This window comes from Sardina pilchardus, chromosome 11 (assembly GCF_963854185.1).
Source record: "Sardina pilchardus chromosome 11, fSarPil1.1, whole genome shotgun sequence".
In the NCBI taxonomy this organism is placed as follows: domain Eukaryota; kingdom Metazoa; phylum Chordata; class Actinopteri; order Clupeiformes; family Clupeidae; genus Sardina; species Sardina pilchardus.
The window spans coordinates 30,874,011-30,889,774 of NC_085004.1; the positions used below are offsets into that span (position 1 = coordinate 30,874,011).

General features: G+C 45.0%; 1 protein-coding gene across 1 annotated transcript in view; it reads left to right on the forward strand.

Moving 5' to 3' along the window:
* The window catches only part of zfhx3b (zinc finger homeobox 3b), a 126,172-nt gene extending 112,851 nt beyond the window's left edge, over positions 1-13,321 (forward strand). Inside the window, 11 exon segments of the mRNA XM_062548557.1 lie at positions 368-491; positions 688-6,180; positions 6,293-6,782; positions 6,784-6,842; positions 6,845-7,035; positions 7,037-7,123; positions 7,126-7,290; positions 7,292-7,508; positions 7,511-7,546; positions 7,549-7,676; positions 7,678-13,321. Coding sequence (XP_062404541.1) covers positions 368-491; positions 688-6,180; positions 6,293-6,782; positions 6,784-6,842; positions 6,845-7,035; positions 7,037-7,123; positions 7,126-7,290; positions 7,292-7,508; positions 7,511-7,546; positions 7,549-7,676; positions 7,678-8,034 — 7,347 coding nt within the window. The 3' untranslated portion in view covers positions 8,035-13,321.
* Positions 13,322-15,764: the final 2,443 nt, after the last annotated feature.

Genomic DNA, 15,764 nt, shown 5'->3' on the forward strand with positions numbered 1-15,764 from the left:
CACCAGCAGTGATCAAAGTGCTAACGTCTAAGTGAAGCAAAGAAAGTAGAAATAATATGATTCGTTTCTGTACGAGTGCAGGTATGCATGGTTGTGTGTCCGTGTCCGTGCTAGGCAGTGTGATCTCAATCTATATGACTATTTTCGTAACATCCATTTTACATGCTCTTATGTCTCTTTTTGCTTTTTTTTGCCTTTGGTATTAAATTTAATTGAGAAGCTGTAGATTGTTATGCAGCATGCCCTGACACTTGTATTTTGTATGCATCATTGCAAGTATCTGAGAACTCGTACCTGCCTGTAAAAGAGGAACTGTGAAAGTGGACGTGCAATTAACAAGGAGCACACCCTGTGTGTTATTTTCCAGGTGGCAACTACAGAAGCATTGCCAGCAAGCATGTTCATACCAGTCCCCAGTCCGGAAAGGGAGGCACAAAGCACCCCCCAGTCCTCAGCCAACACTGGCAGTGATGACATTAAGAAACAGACAGGTTCGTATTTTCTTATTAACAGTAGTTGTATCTTTTCCTGTTGCTAGTTACATGTTTATTAATAAATTACCTATGAATTGTATTGCCAAAATCTAGTTTTGTGCTGAGATTTACTGGTACATATAATGATTGTTTAACCAAAAATAAAATGTATACAGTTTAAACACATAGTGCTGTTCTTTTTTTCGATTCACAGAAACCTTGGATGCTGAGCCTGAGAAAGTTACTTTGTCTGCAGAAATGACTGAAACTCGCAAGTCGCCTCTGGAGGAACACCAGTCTGGACGAGAGGATGCAACTGGTTTCCTGTGCTGGAAGAAAGGCTGTAACCAGGTCTTTAAGTCCTCCAGTGCTCTCCAGATGCACTTCAATGAAGTCCACAACAAGAGGCCTCAGCTGCCTGTCTCAGACCGACACGTCTACAAGTACCGCTGCAACCAGTGCAGCTTGGCTTTCAAGACGGTGGAGAAGCTACAGCTTCACTCTCAGTACCACGTCATCAGAGCTGCCACTATGTGCTGCCTGTGCCAGCGAAGCTTCAGAACCCTACAGGCGCTCAAGAAGCACCTGGAAACTAGTCACCTGGAGCTGAGCGAGGCTGACGTCCAGCAGCTGTATGGTGGGTTACTGATGAACGGAGATCTAATGGCCATGGGTGATCCCTCTCTCGGTGATGACCAAGGCATTCTGGCAGAAGACTATAAGGACGGTGAGGAGAGTGATCAAGAAGAAAAGCAGAGTCCTACCGGCAGCGATTCAGGTTCTCTGCAAGAGGATTCGGGATCAGAGCCCAAGAGAGCCCTGCCCTTCAGGAAGGGTCCCAACTTCACCATGGAGAAGTTCCTAGATCCCTCTCGGCCTTTCAAGTGCACAGTCTGCAAAGAGTCCTTTACACAGAAAAATATCCTGCTTGTACATTACAACTCTGTCTCACACCTGCACAAGGTGAAGCGGGCCCTTCAAGAGACCACTGCTGGCCAGCCAGAGCCCACAAGCAGCCCTGACAACAAACCTTTCAAGTGTAGCACTTGCAACGTGGCATATAGTCAGAGCTCCACCCTGGAGATACACATGCGGTCCGTCCTCCATCAGACAAAAGCCCGTGCAGCCAAGCTGGAGGCAGCAGGTGGAATTCCCACCTCTGCAAGTTCTGGACTAAGTGGAGGGGCCTCCAACACCATTAGCACTTCTACACCCAGCCCAATTCCAACCTCCAACTCCATATCCATTTCCAGCAACAGCAGCTGCTCTCCAGCAGGCGTCCAGACTGTGCAGAGCATGCTAAGTGGCAACCACCATAGCCATTTGCACAACACTGACAGCCATGGGAACTCAGCCAGCCATCAATCTCCCTCTGAAAACCACGACATGAAAAAGAAGAAGTTTGCCGACATGCTGTCTGCCCGGGGCCACCAGCAACAGCTCCAGCAGCAGCAACTGGCCCAGGCCCAAGCCCAAGCCCAGGCTCAGCTTCAACAAGAGCTCCAGCAGCAAGCTGCACTCATCCAGTCTCAGCTCTTCAACCCGCTTCTGCAGCACTTCCCCATGACAACAGATGCTCTTCTCCCACTGCAGCAACAGCAGCTGCTCTTCCCCTTTTACATACCCGGGGCTGAATTCCAGCTGAACCCAGAGATGAGTCTCAGCTCCTCTCTGGGTCTGAGTAGCTCTACGGCAGCCATGTTGGAAGAACAAAAGAATTCGGTCCAGCAGGCCCAGCAGAGCTGTCTTCAGCAGCAGTTGATGCACCATCACTTGCAACAGCAGCACCAAGCCCACTCGCAGGCTTCAAGCCAAATGGCTCTGCTCCAGCAGAGTGCCTCACTCTCACACCAAGTTGAGAAGAAACCAAAGCCGCCTGTTCATCCAAATGAAAAAGAGAGGGACCTGCCGAGGGAAAAGGAGATGAATGAAAAAATAGAGGACCAGACCCCTAAAGATACAAATGAAAACATGAAATCCAAGGAGAAGAAAGACACTCAGCCTGTTGCAGTTACTATGAATCATGATCCTGGCTTTCCTCCTCCTAGAATTGCCTCAGATGCTCGAGGAAATGCAACCAAAGCCCTTTTGGAAAATTTTGGATTTGAGCTTGTTATTCAGTACAATGAAAACAAACAAAAGGCACAGAAAAAGCTCACAGGAACTCCATCAGCAGGTTCAACCGGACCACAAACTATCAGTCGAGTTGTGGATCCCATCGAAGGACTGGAGAAGTTGGAATGTGAGGCATGTGGCAAACTCTTCTCCAACATACTGATTCTGAAAAGTCATCAAGAGCACATCCATCAGTCCTTCTTCCCATTCAGGTCACTTGAGAGGTTTGCCAAGGAGTACCGAGAGCAGTATGATAAGCTTTACCCAATGAGACCTCCAACCCCTGAGGCTGCTCCTCCACCTCCACCACCTCCTCCACCTCCCCCTCCACCGCCCCCTCAGCCTCCTCCACAGAGAGCACCGACACCAAATATCCCCGTCTCGTCCCCTGCTCTCACTCCCTCAACTGTCCCACCTCCACAGCCCACAGTCACCATGGCTCAGATTCCCATGTCAATGGACATGCCTCTCTTCTCCCCACTCATGATGCAGCCCATGTCCCTGCAGTCCCTGCCTTCCCAGATGCAAGGTCAGCTGTCATCTGTAGAGCCAGGATTGGCCTCTGATCTTGCTCAGCTCTATCAGCAGCAGCTCACACCGGCCATGCTGCAGCAGCAGCAGAACAAGAGACCACGCACACGCATCACAGATGATCAGCTCAGGGTCCTCAGGCAGTATTTCGACATAAACAATTCTCCCAACGAGGACCAAATCAAGGAGATGGCAGACAAGTCAGGGCTTCCCCAGAAAGTGATCAAGCATTGGTTCCGTAACACCCTCTTTAAAGAACGCCAACGCAACAAAGACTCGCCATACAATTTCAACAACCCTCCCATCACTACACTAGAGGATATAAAAATTGACTCTAAACCACCTTCACCTGAGCCTCATAAAATGGAAAGCTTTGGAAGCAAGAGGTCCTCAAGGACAAGGTTCACAGACTACCAGCTAAGGGTATTACAGGACTTCTTTGATGCCAATGCCTACCCTAAAGACGATGAGTTTGAGCAGCTTTCCAACCTGCTAACTCTGCCTACACGAGTCATTGTAGTGTGGTTCCAGAATGCCCGACAGAAGGCTCGTAAGAATTATGAAAACCAGGGAGACGGAGGAAAGGACGGTGAAAGACGTGAGTTGTCTAATGACCGTTACATTCGCACCAACAACCTGAACTACCAGTGCAAGAAATGCAGCCTGGTGTTTCAACGCATCTTCGACCTCATCAAGCACCAAAAGAAACTCTGTTACAAAGACGAAGATGACGAAGGCCAGGAAGACAGCCAAAATGAGGATTCACTTGACCTTTCTCATGAGTATTACACCCTGTCTGGGTCTTCAGGCCACACTCCAATGCCTACATCCTCAAGCCTCTGCCCTCTCCCCCCATCCACCTCTGCCTTCTCCCACATGACATCCTCAGAGAAAGAAGAGGCCACCACAGCAAACACATCCAACTCTTTTGACGAGAAGCCCAAGCACTCAGCTGAAACCTCCCTAGATCACCGGGACAGCCAGCCAATTCTGAAACAAGAGAACCTGCACAGGTCTGAAACACCACAGCCGAGACACCACTCTAGAGAAGAAAAGCCCCTGATGGCTCCAAAGAACTCTAAGCGGTCATCTCCCTCCATATCCCAGCAACAACCACAGAGTGGTCCATCAGCCTCTCAGTCTAGCCAGGTGGCCTCTCAGAGCTCTCACATGACACTGAACCCTCACCTGTCCGCTGCTTCACAACAACAGCTTGCTCAGCAGATGATCCCATACCAGTGTGAGCAATGCAAGCTGGCTTTCCCTTCATTCGAGCACTGGCAAGAGCACCAGCAGCTTCATTTCCTCACTGTCCAAAATCAATTTATCCATCCCCAGTTTTTAGATCGCCCCATGGATATGTCTTTCATGCTCTTTGATCCAAGCAACCCTCTGCTGGCAAGCCAGCTTCTCTCTGGAGCCATGCCACAAATTCCAAGCAGCTCAGCCACTTCTCCCTCAACACCAACCTCAACCATGAATTCCCTGAAGAGGAAGTTGGAGGAGAAAGCGGGCACCAGTCCAGGTGAGAATGACAGCACCAACAGTGGCGAAGAGCCTCAGAGAGACAAGCGCTTAAGAACCACAATTACCCCAGAGCAGCTGGAGATTCTCTACCAAAAATATCTGTTGGACTCTAACCCAACCCGCAAGATGCTTGATCACATTGCCCACGAGGTTGGACTCAAGAAGAGGGTGGTGCAGGTATGGTTCCAGAACACTCGAGCCAGAGAAAGGAAAGGGCAGTTCAGGGCTGTGGGGCCAGCTCAAGCCCACCGCCGCTGCCCTTTTTGCCGTGCCCTGTTCAAAGCCAAGACTGCCTTGGAGGCCCACATTCGTTCACGCCATTGGCATGAAGCTAAGCGTGCTGGCTATAACCTGGCTCTGTCTAACATGTTGCCTGACCACGAGGGACTGCAGTTGAAGATGGACCCTTTGGATATCTCAAGCTATTCTCAGATGGTCTCCTCCAACAACAATGATGGCCAGTGTTCTTCCTTGTCACCTGTAAAAAACTTGGATTTTTCCCCAAGGGCCCTAATGAGCCCCACATCTATTAAAGTTGAGGGAATGGAGGACTTTGAAAGCCCAACAATGTCCTCTGTGAACATGAGTTTTGACCCAAGCAAACTGGACAATGATGACTGTTCCTCTGTGAACACAGCCATCACTGACACCACCACTGGTGATGAAGCCAATGCTGACAATGACAGTGCTGATACGAAGCATGGCCACAACAGCAGTGACATTCTGTCCAAGTCTGGGGGGACTGCACCCTCCCTTGAAAATGAGGACCAGATGTCCTCAGGGCTTGTTAGCCCTGCAACAAGTTATTATGCTAAAGATTACGAGAATGAGAACATTATTGATTACAGTGAGACCTCGAGTATGGCTGACCCCTGTTCGCCCAGCCCTGGAGCCTCTGGAACTAAGAGCATTGACAGCGGAGACAGGCCTGGCCAAAAGCGCTTCCGCACACAGATGACCAACCTCCAGCTGAAATTGCTTAAGTCCTGCTTCAATGACTACAGGACCCCTACCATGCTGGAGTGTGAGGTACTAGGCAATGACATTGGACTTCCAAAGAGAGTGGTGCAGGTTTGGTTCCAAAATGCTCGTGCCAAGGAGAAAAAGGCCAAGCTCAGCATGGCGAAACACTTCGGCATCAACCAGACATCCTATGAGGGTCCGAAGACAGAGTGTACACTTTGTGGTGTCAAGTACAGTGCTCGTCTTTCAGTTCGAGACCACATCTTCTCTCAGCAGCATATTGCTAAGGTGAAGGAAACCATTGGGAGCCAACTTGATAAGGAGAAAGAGTACTTTGACCCAGCCACTGTTCGTCAGCTGATGGCCCAGCAAGAAATGGATCGCATAAAGAAAGCCAATGAGGTATTGGGCCTTGCTCAACAGCAAGCAATGCAGCAGGGCATGTTTGACAGCCCTGCCCTGCAAGCCTTGAACCTTCAGTCAGCTTACCCAAATCTACAGGGGATACCCCCTGTTTTGCTGCCAGGAGTCGGCAGCCCTTCCTTACCAAGCTTCAACTCATCGAACACAGGTATGTTAATCATGACTTTATGTACATAAGAATCACACTTTGCAATTTAACACATTAAGACAATAAAATGTTAACATGTATTTTTGTGTCTCTTTGTACCAATCTCTTCTAGCTTTAACTCCTCCTAAACCTCCAAACCTCCTGAACATGCCTGGTGCCAGTGTCCCTTCACCCAGTCTCCCCACATCTGGTTTGCCCAACAAGCCTCCATCCTCCTCCTCTTTGGCCTCACCAAGTCTGGCTCAAGCCAGCACTTCTGTTGCCCACTCAAGCCCCACATCTAGTTCAACATCCACATCCGCAGCCCCACAGCCAGGGTCTCGGGCTGAACACCATAAAGAGCGTGATACTGAAAGATCCCGGGAGAAGGAAAAGCCGAAGGAGAAGGTCGAGAAGTCTGCTCCTCCTTCATCGACGGGGGGGACTCCAGCGCCCACCACCTCAGCTGCCAGCGCCAAGAAAGAGAAACCGGAGACAGCTGTTCCTGCCACCTCGATGCCCACTCCTGGAATGGAGTATGTGATAGACCCTGCCCAGCTTCAAGCTCTTCAGGCAGCCTTGGCATCTGACCCTACAGCTCTGCTCACCAGTCAGTTCCTTCCTATTTCATGCCTGGCTTCCCCCATATTACGCCCCTCAAATGCCCAGCGCTCTCCAAGGAGGAATCTGCAGCCGATGTATGGCATGGAGAGCCTTTTCCCCTACAACCCAGCTTTATCCCAGGCTCTGATGGGGCTTTCCCCAGGGTCCCTGCTCCAGCATTACCAGCAATATCAGCAGAGCCTGCAAGAGGCATTGCAGCAGCAGCAGCGGCAGCTTCAACAGATCCAGCAACCCAAAGCGAGTCAAAACTCCAGTTCCCACCCAGTCCTCGGGGGACCGCAAAGAAACTGCCAAAGATCCAGTGAAATCAGAGGAACGAAAAGGCACTCCCCCAATTGATAACTTCCTTCCTCTTCCTCTCACAATAACCTACCCACAGGGCAGCACGAGATGGATGGCAAAGGTGCGGACCCCCTTCTTGACCAGTACATCGTCCCCAAAGCGCAGTACCGGCTGGCATGCCGTAAGTGTCAAGCTGTCTTCAGCAAGGAGGAAGCGGCCATCAGCCCACCTGAAGTCGATCTGCTTTTTCGGTCAGTCTGTGGCAAACTTGCAAGACATGTTGCTTCGTGTCCCCAGCGGCGCAAGTGGAGCAGACGGCAGTCGTTACGACTGCCTCGGCTGCGACACTACGCTAGAGGGGGACAAAGCGCTCAGTCAACACCTGGAGTCGGCCTTGCACAAACCACAGAACAATCAGCGATCAGCCAGAAATGCCAAAGAGCACGCACTAGTTTATTACCTCACTCTTCAGCCTGCTTCCCGATCCTAACACCGCATCTACCTCGCAGTCTGCCACTCATCCACACAGCACCCCAACTCCCCCCGCCAACGTCATCAGCCACCATGCCGTCCCTTCTGCCTCTTCATCCTCGTGCTCCTCCTCCTTTTCCTCCTCTCCTCTCTGCGGCTGCCCCCCTCAGCACCACTGCTGCAGGCAAACCCTGGCCCCAGGCCCCATTCTCCAGAGCTTTAGCTGGAAAGCCCAATGCCGCTCCTTCGACGCTGTCATCTTTTCCTCCAGTATCCTCACCTTCAACGGTTACCTCAAGTTCATTGAGCACCTCAGGGGTTCAGACCTCGATACCAACAGACGTCTTTACTGACGAGTCGGACTCTGACAGCAGTCAGAAGTCAGCTGACAGACTGGGCCGAACAGCCGAGGAGACTCAGCCCAGCTGTCTCAAAGACAGTAGTAGTTGTAGTAGTAGTAATCTTGCTAGTGTAGGAACAGACTCCATCAGATTGTAAAAGAGCTTTCAATGATGGACAGTATTTAAAAAATGTAAAAGACAAAAAAAAGAAAAACACAAAAGAAAAAAAACAAGACAAAAAAAGAAGCGATGTTAAAATATGTTTAAAAGTATACAAACCAATTTCAAAAAAGATGTGTAAAGACTAACTGCAATTCCAAAGCTTGTAACCAAAAATTTAAATGTTAGTGGATTGTTTTCCCATATCAACATGCTGGTTTTTGTTTATTTCAACTCAAATATATATATACATATATAAATGAATAGAGAAGATCACTGCAGTTAAGTTTTGGCTTATGATAGAGGAATGCTGTATAGCAATGGACTGCCTCAAAGTTGTTTAAATGGCCCCTAATCCCTGATAACAAAGTACAATTTAACAAGCTGTCCCTTGTTTGCAGAAGTATTTCCATATAATAGCACAGTCAGCCAGTGGGTACTGTATGGGAGAATAGTCTTACAGTTTCTTGCGTTCTAAGCGTTCAAATACCAATGGCTTGCTTAAGTAAAACGAATGATGTAATGTCTATTTTATTCTCAGGTCAACAGCTCACAATTTTTTTTTTCTGTTACAGAAATTCATTACTTTCTCTTTCTTTCTGTTTTGTTCCTAACATTTATGTTTAAAACTTTGTTTTTACTGGCAGAAAGTATTCAGAAGTAAAGTGAAAGCATAGCTTTCTGGGCATTCAAAAAGGATAGCTGAATGGCTGGTTTTAAACATTTGAAAATCTTTCACAGGGGAAATTAGCACTCCCTCATCACCCAGACACGAAAAAGCATTGCAGACTTGTTGGTGGGGATAAAAAGATTTTTTTAAGAAAAAAACTTTCTGTATTTATGATAGATATAAACATTTTTGGTGTTAAGTAGATTGTTGCATTGGAAATGAATTTAAACAGTATGGTAGACTGAAAAATCTTTGTGTACATTTAGCTTTTGTATTGTCCAACTTTAAGGCGCTTCATTTGATGTTGTCTTGGTCATTCCGATAGACTAGATTAAGGAGCAGTAACTGATCTATACTTTATTTCTGTCTTATCCTTGCCTTCCTGGCTAACGTTCACCCAACTGCCAATAATTGACAAGGCAGGTTCTCTTTTCCTCTCAAGGGTTTTTGTCTGTCTTCTTTTGGGTTGGTGTGATTCCAACCAAAAAACGAAAAAGAAATCTGAGGTGTTGAAAAATTTCAATTATTTTTGTGTTACCTTCGTGCACTTACCACTGTCCGACGCCCCCTCCCTCTTTCTCCCTTTTCTCTATTTCCGTCCCATCCCTTTTTGATTTTTAAGCCTTGCTTTTGTAGATATGGAGATGGTTACTACTCCTTGTGCACTACAAAGCAGATGTTTGTTTTTCATAGTGTGGCTGCAGTCTGTTTACGGCTTTATTTTATTGATTTTTTTTATGTCATATATTAAAATGAAAAATAATAATAATAATAATAATTCTCACGCTTTAAAAACAAAAAGAAAATCCAAAGACTAAACACTTTCACCATTGGTGCATAAAGATGAGAAAAGAGGCTTCTTTATACTTGAGAATTTGTTGCTGTTTTTAAAGGAAAGAAAACAAAGTTTTAAAATAAAGGAGTACGCATCAGAGTTGCCGTTTTTGCTTCTTTGCAAGCAGACAGGTGGCTTTTTTTACGTAAAATACCAAGAATACCAAAAACCAAAAAAGGGCCCTTGTCCTTGCATTGTGGAGTAGCACCGTTACAGAGCCATTGCAGTTTGTAAGATAGAGGTTTAAAAAGCTCTCTCTATTTTTTCCTGTCACACATTTTTTTTGTTATTGTTGTTTGTTTTTAAAGAAAATGTATAAGGTCTGGTCTTCGAGGACATATGTTTTGCTGCTAATGTAGATTTTGAGAAGAAGAATACCTAGATGCATGCTCATTTTGCTTTTTGGCTAAGCTTTAACAAAAAGACAAACAATAAACCATTTCCCTGCCTCTGCAACATCTTTTTTTCCCTCCTTTTTCTTCTTGCAAAAACGGAACTTTGAAGACTGTGAATATATGTTCCAAAGGACATTTTGGCTGATTTTTTTTTTTCTTTTTTTCCCAAACAGACCAATGTTTAAAGCCAATGATCTCTAACGTTTGTAAAGAATAGTGCATTCCAAATACCACATCTGCATTTGTTGAGTTTGTTTTCTCTTAAGCAAGGACTGATTCTATTTCTTTCCTTTTTATTTGGATACTATTCTATTTTATCTCATTTCTAAGATGACTGTAAGCTGTTGTGTAAATTTACCATCGTGGGTTGCTAACATCTCCACTCAGCTCCCTCGTTTGAAGTTATGGTCCAGGGGTGTTAGGAGACCCCCATTGACCAGCAAAGGTTGTTGCTCACTTGAATGAGATCAAGTAATAGTGGTTACCAAAAATGTACATAATACATGTGGTACAGACATGTGTCTCACCAGTTTAGTGTCATCATGCCTATCAATTTATTACAAGACTCAGAAGGAAATAAAGGCTGTTTAGCAAGTCTGGAGTGGCGGCCTCCCCACCTGGGATATCAAGCGGGGACTTGCCCCAGGTTTCTGCAGGGTGATAAGCCATTTCCATGCATGAATTGTGGATTACAGGTTACCAAGGGACATCTTCATTCCAAAGCATTATAAGACTGACAAAGGCAGGAGTCTCTTTGAAGATGTCCCTTGTTTTATATGGGATGGTGAAAAGGTGTTTTAATGCCTTTATGTCCAAAGAGGTCATTCACTCCAACTTCAATAGCAATGGAAAAGAATATGCTTTACAGAAATCATCCTACCCTCCTATCTCAGAAAAGCAAAACCTTTTATAAAAATCTTTTAATTTCTTCACCAAAACAAATATTTAAATTTGTGAATTACTGCTCTTGGCCACAAGTGTATAGCAAGTGTATTTGGACTAATTAATACATTGCCGCAATCTCAGAAGTGTGTCTAAAGTGTTGCGTCTCGCAGAGCAATGTTATTTGGTGTTAATACTTGCGCATGCTATTGAAATTGGGTAGAATTGGTCTGCAAGCTTGCCACTCCTTTCAAGTCCTGTTACCTAGAATATTGTTCATATGATTATTTTTTAGAATTCTGATGTTGTACAGATTATTTTTGAATGCTTTTGCTCTATTTTGGTTTCAAATAATGTAAGACATTTATTATTATTATTATTATTATTATTGTTATTATTATTGTTATTATTTTCATATATTTCAACTATTTGTATGTTATTTTATTTTTCTGTATATGATTTCTTTCCTCATATAAATTAATGTTTAACACCAGCTTTAAATTTGAATCGCTTTTTTATCTTTAAGACCTGGCCACTTTATGGTGTAATAATATTCCTATGTCTGCTTGTCTTTTCAACACTGATCTCCTCTTTCCAAAGTCTTTTTTTGTTTTGTTTGTCTCTGGGCTCTCTTGTGAGAGACAAAGTTATGTCTTCACAATCAATTTAGCCAGCATGGACTGTGTTAGAGTGTGTGTGTGTGTGTGTGTGTGTGTGTGTGTATGTATGTGTGTGTGTATGTCTGTGTCATAAGAGCCAGCATCAGTTTGCATTTTTATACTTTTTTTTTTTTTACTTTAATTTCAAACCAAATCATACGGAACTGCATACCTGGATCTTCAGAAAGTTTGTTGAGGATTTAGATGAATCAGATATTAAAGTAACAATAATTAGGAAATGCGGAGAATGGTGATACTGAAGCACTGAGCAGTTTTTAGTCTGATTCATTGTATGAATGTGGCCAAAGCATAATGCAGTTGAACAAAAAAAAAAAAAAAATGGAAACGGTTCTGTTTGTGCCCCCTTACCAGTGTATATTTATTGTGGCACGACACATCACATGGCTGAGATGCGTCTACTCACATTGGGATACTTGATTTTTGTGGACATTTTACAGAGATCGTAAAAGACAGGTTTTGCTGTAGAGGTCATCCTTTTGCCCACTGTGAAAAAAACAACATGTATACAGATATAGATATATTTAAAAAGAAGACATCGACTTTTTTTGTTCAAAAATGACAAAGAAGGACAAAAAGAAGATTTGAACTCTGGGAAACTTTGGAGATGTGTGAGAAGGCTGTGGGAACACCAAACTGGGGCAGGGGAGCCAAAGGCAAGCAGGGGGGGCTGCGGTGGCGGCTCTGGGAGCACCGAGACCTTATTTGATCACTGACTAGTCCCCAGTGGGGACGGACTTTGGAGCAGTGAGCATCTAGTGAAGAGTGAGGAGGAGGAGAAAGAAAAGATCTCGGTTATAGCGCTGGACCCCAGTGACTCGAGCCGCCCGCGCTCCCCTATCCCCATCCCCACCCCTGACACCCACACACACACACACACACCCCACCCTTGCCCCCCACCTTGTTTCTCTGTGTCTCCCTCTCTACCCTGACTCTGCTTCTGCTTTGATGGACATTTTACGCACTTCTGAACAGGATGGATAGTGACACTTGCTTCTTTTTTTCCTCCCCACCCCACCCCTCATCCACGTTGTTGCTACCTGTTCCATTTCCCCCTTTGCTTGGCTCACTGATTGCCGAATGGCGCTCCGTTTTCGTGGTCAGAGGGGGCGGACTGACCCACACCCACGTGTTACGGAGCCGGACGATCTCATCCTTCTCATATCCATCGAAAGACAATTCAAAAACGCAATGGGGTTGGGAGGGTGTTTTTTTTCTAGGCTGTCATTCCTGAAGAAGCAGTTGAACACATACACAAACAAGCGAAACAACCAAAATTAACAACCAAACTAACAAACAACCAAACCATGTGCTCCAATTTCAAAGATGAACTGTTGCTGGAGCTCCCTGTTCCCTTTGTGACTCCTGGTGCCACAATGTTACTTTATTTTTTCTGTTTTTAATCCTTTCTTTTACTCTTTTAATTTTGTTTTACTTTTTTTTCGGTTATTCCTCCTACGAGCCTGACAGACAAGGCTCAGTGGCTCCAGGTAGCCCACCCGAGGGTAGAAAAAACAGCCTTGCAATGTACAAAAAAGAGCAAGTTAAACCAAAAATGTTGTTCTTGATGTCTTTTCTATACTGTAGTCTTGTTAGCTTTTTTGTTACTGTAATTATATGAAGATTTCCAAACTGTACCAAATTACATGGAGACTAACAGACATACACCACGTGGAACGTCAGACTTTTAAAGAAAACTTTTGTCACAAAACCTTGTTGTCCTAGTTAAGTTGATTGTAGATGGTAATTGAATATACTCCTTTGAAAATATTTCATCAAGTATGTTTCTTGCTCATTGTGATACATTAAAAATTATGAGCATAAAATGCCTTTGAGTGTCTGTCTTTCCTTTGAGTCTGAGTGGAGTCTGTTCTCACAACCGCTCCACATCTCTCTGTTACATCACATTGGCAAATCAGCTGCTGATTGGGAAGTTAAGCGTTTGTGAAAGACTTTTATTATTGCATTTTCACATTAATTAAAACCACGCTATTATGCATTGCACACAATCACATAATCAGGAGACATTAATTTGTTATGCGCACTTCAATTTTAGAATAATAATTATGTCTCATTCCAAATCACTAATTAATGCATGATAAGCATGAGGGACTCAGTCCCCTCGGCCACCTCCAAAATTTTTTGGCTCTTGCATGCAGCATCCCTCCTAGTGCAGTCACATGTAATGGCCTCATAGGCCAGATTGATGGACAAGACTAATTAAAACATGTTAGGTAACAAATGTGATATAATGTTTAATTAGAAGTGGCTGTTTGCGGCTAATTCAACATGATGAAGGCTGAAGACAAATATGACTGTAAGTGAAGTTTCCTCTCAAGGCCACAGTTCACTAATTCCTTTTGACTTCAGAGAAGGATCAAGTGTAATGTTCATTAGCATTGTGCTCTAATTCTAAGCCAAGTGTAAATCAAGGGGAGATAATTCCTTCCTCCCTAAAATGTATGTGTGTGTCAGAGGAAGCGTGTGTGTGTGTGTGTGTGTGTGTGTGTGTATGTGTGTGTGTGTGTGTGTGTGTGTGTGTGTGTGTGTGTGTGTGTGTGTATGTGTGTGTGTGTGTGTGTGTGTGTGTGTGTGTGTGTGTGTGTGTGTGTGTGTGTGTGTGTGTGTGTGTGTGTGTGTGTGTGTGTGTGTGTGTGTGTGTGTGCGTGTGCATGTGCACACACGCCTAATATGTATGTGTTTTTGAGCCTGTCTGTTTGGATTGTATGTTCGCTAGAAACCGGAATGTGAACCAAATTGACTGTTCTTGTGAGCAGGCCACATTACACAGAAGTCAGCCCAACTTAAAGGCCCCAGTAAAGCTCACAAGTAGCCTAATCTCCATGCCAGCACTTTCCCCCTCACCTACCACGCATCACACCTCATTGCCACTGGCTTGGCCAAACATAACTTCCAGACAGATCCAACACAGATGAAGCCATTATGGAATCCTGCCCAAATATTTGCCACTCTCCCATGACTGTCTTTTTGTATGACTACTCTAAATTAGGCTACTATGCAGATTTCAGGGGGTAAAGGTTAAAATTTTTGTATTTTTATGAAAAAAAACCTAAAGCTAAAAGAATGAACCGTTGCAAGGAATATAGCATGATATATTTCACACGTTGCATTTCTTTGAAATGACCATTTGATTTTTAAATGGCATTCAGCGTCCATTCACAGTTTGTCCTCCTCAGAGATGAAAGCAGCGACGGGCCATAATGCGCCATTGAGGACTAACCGAGAGTTTTGCACATAGGAATGTGGCACAGTCGCACCATATTGGTTTGATTCTAATGCAGCAAGACTCGGTATGAAATGAGATGCTCTTTTTGAAAAACAAAACTGAAATAACAGGAGGGGGTGAACGGAGGGGCCTCTCTTCCCCGGCTAACCAAAGTCAGAAGCAGGGGGAACCGCAAGGGCACTAACTTGCCTTTTGATGTTTCCTTTAATAAAGCAGTGTGCTATTATTACTGCCTCGTGACCTTTGCTAAGCTTCACTCTCTGTCTGAACATTTTGATTGAATCGCTTTCTACTTCATTATGAAGAACGCAAGGTTGAGCGCGGGTGTTTCGTCCCCCATGCTTATCCTTCAGTGTCCACAGTCTTTTAATATCATGTCTGGGCGGGAATGGCACTGATTTTTTGAATGGCATCTTTTTTTTTTTCTTTTTTTTTGCATTTTGACCCACAGTTTGAGAAAGTTCATTTTCATGAGTGAAGGGCAGACCCGGTGGACTCGAAAGCCACATGTATTTTTGGATGCTCTTCAGCCTTTAATTCTCTACTTTTTACTGGCACACTTAAAGGGATGTCATTTGTCCATGGCGTGAGAGAAAAATGATACCCCATGAAAGTGCTGAATGACAACACATGCAGTATGATCAGGGCATAGATACCCCAACTGGTGTCTGAAAATATGGTTTTCAGCATGTCTCTCAGCTCACATTTCCCAAGCAGGGGTTCATCAGGCCTCCTGTTTTTAATATGCTTTGCCTTTAGGGACCGAATTGTTTTAGAGCTCGTGGAGCTCTCTTGTGAGTGGATCCCTGTGCATCGACCTGCCTTCCCCAGTAAACGGCAAGGTTCTGGGAAGAGGGGTTAAGGGGTTCCATGGGAGTGAAGGACCTCTTCACTCGCACCCCCCCATTTCAAACCGTACCCCCCACCGGCTCGGCGAGGGATCTGGAGGCCGGGGCCGTCCTAGCGCAAGCAGGGAGCCAGATTGGCCGACCATGCTGAGCCAATTAACACGCAACGATACA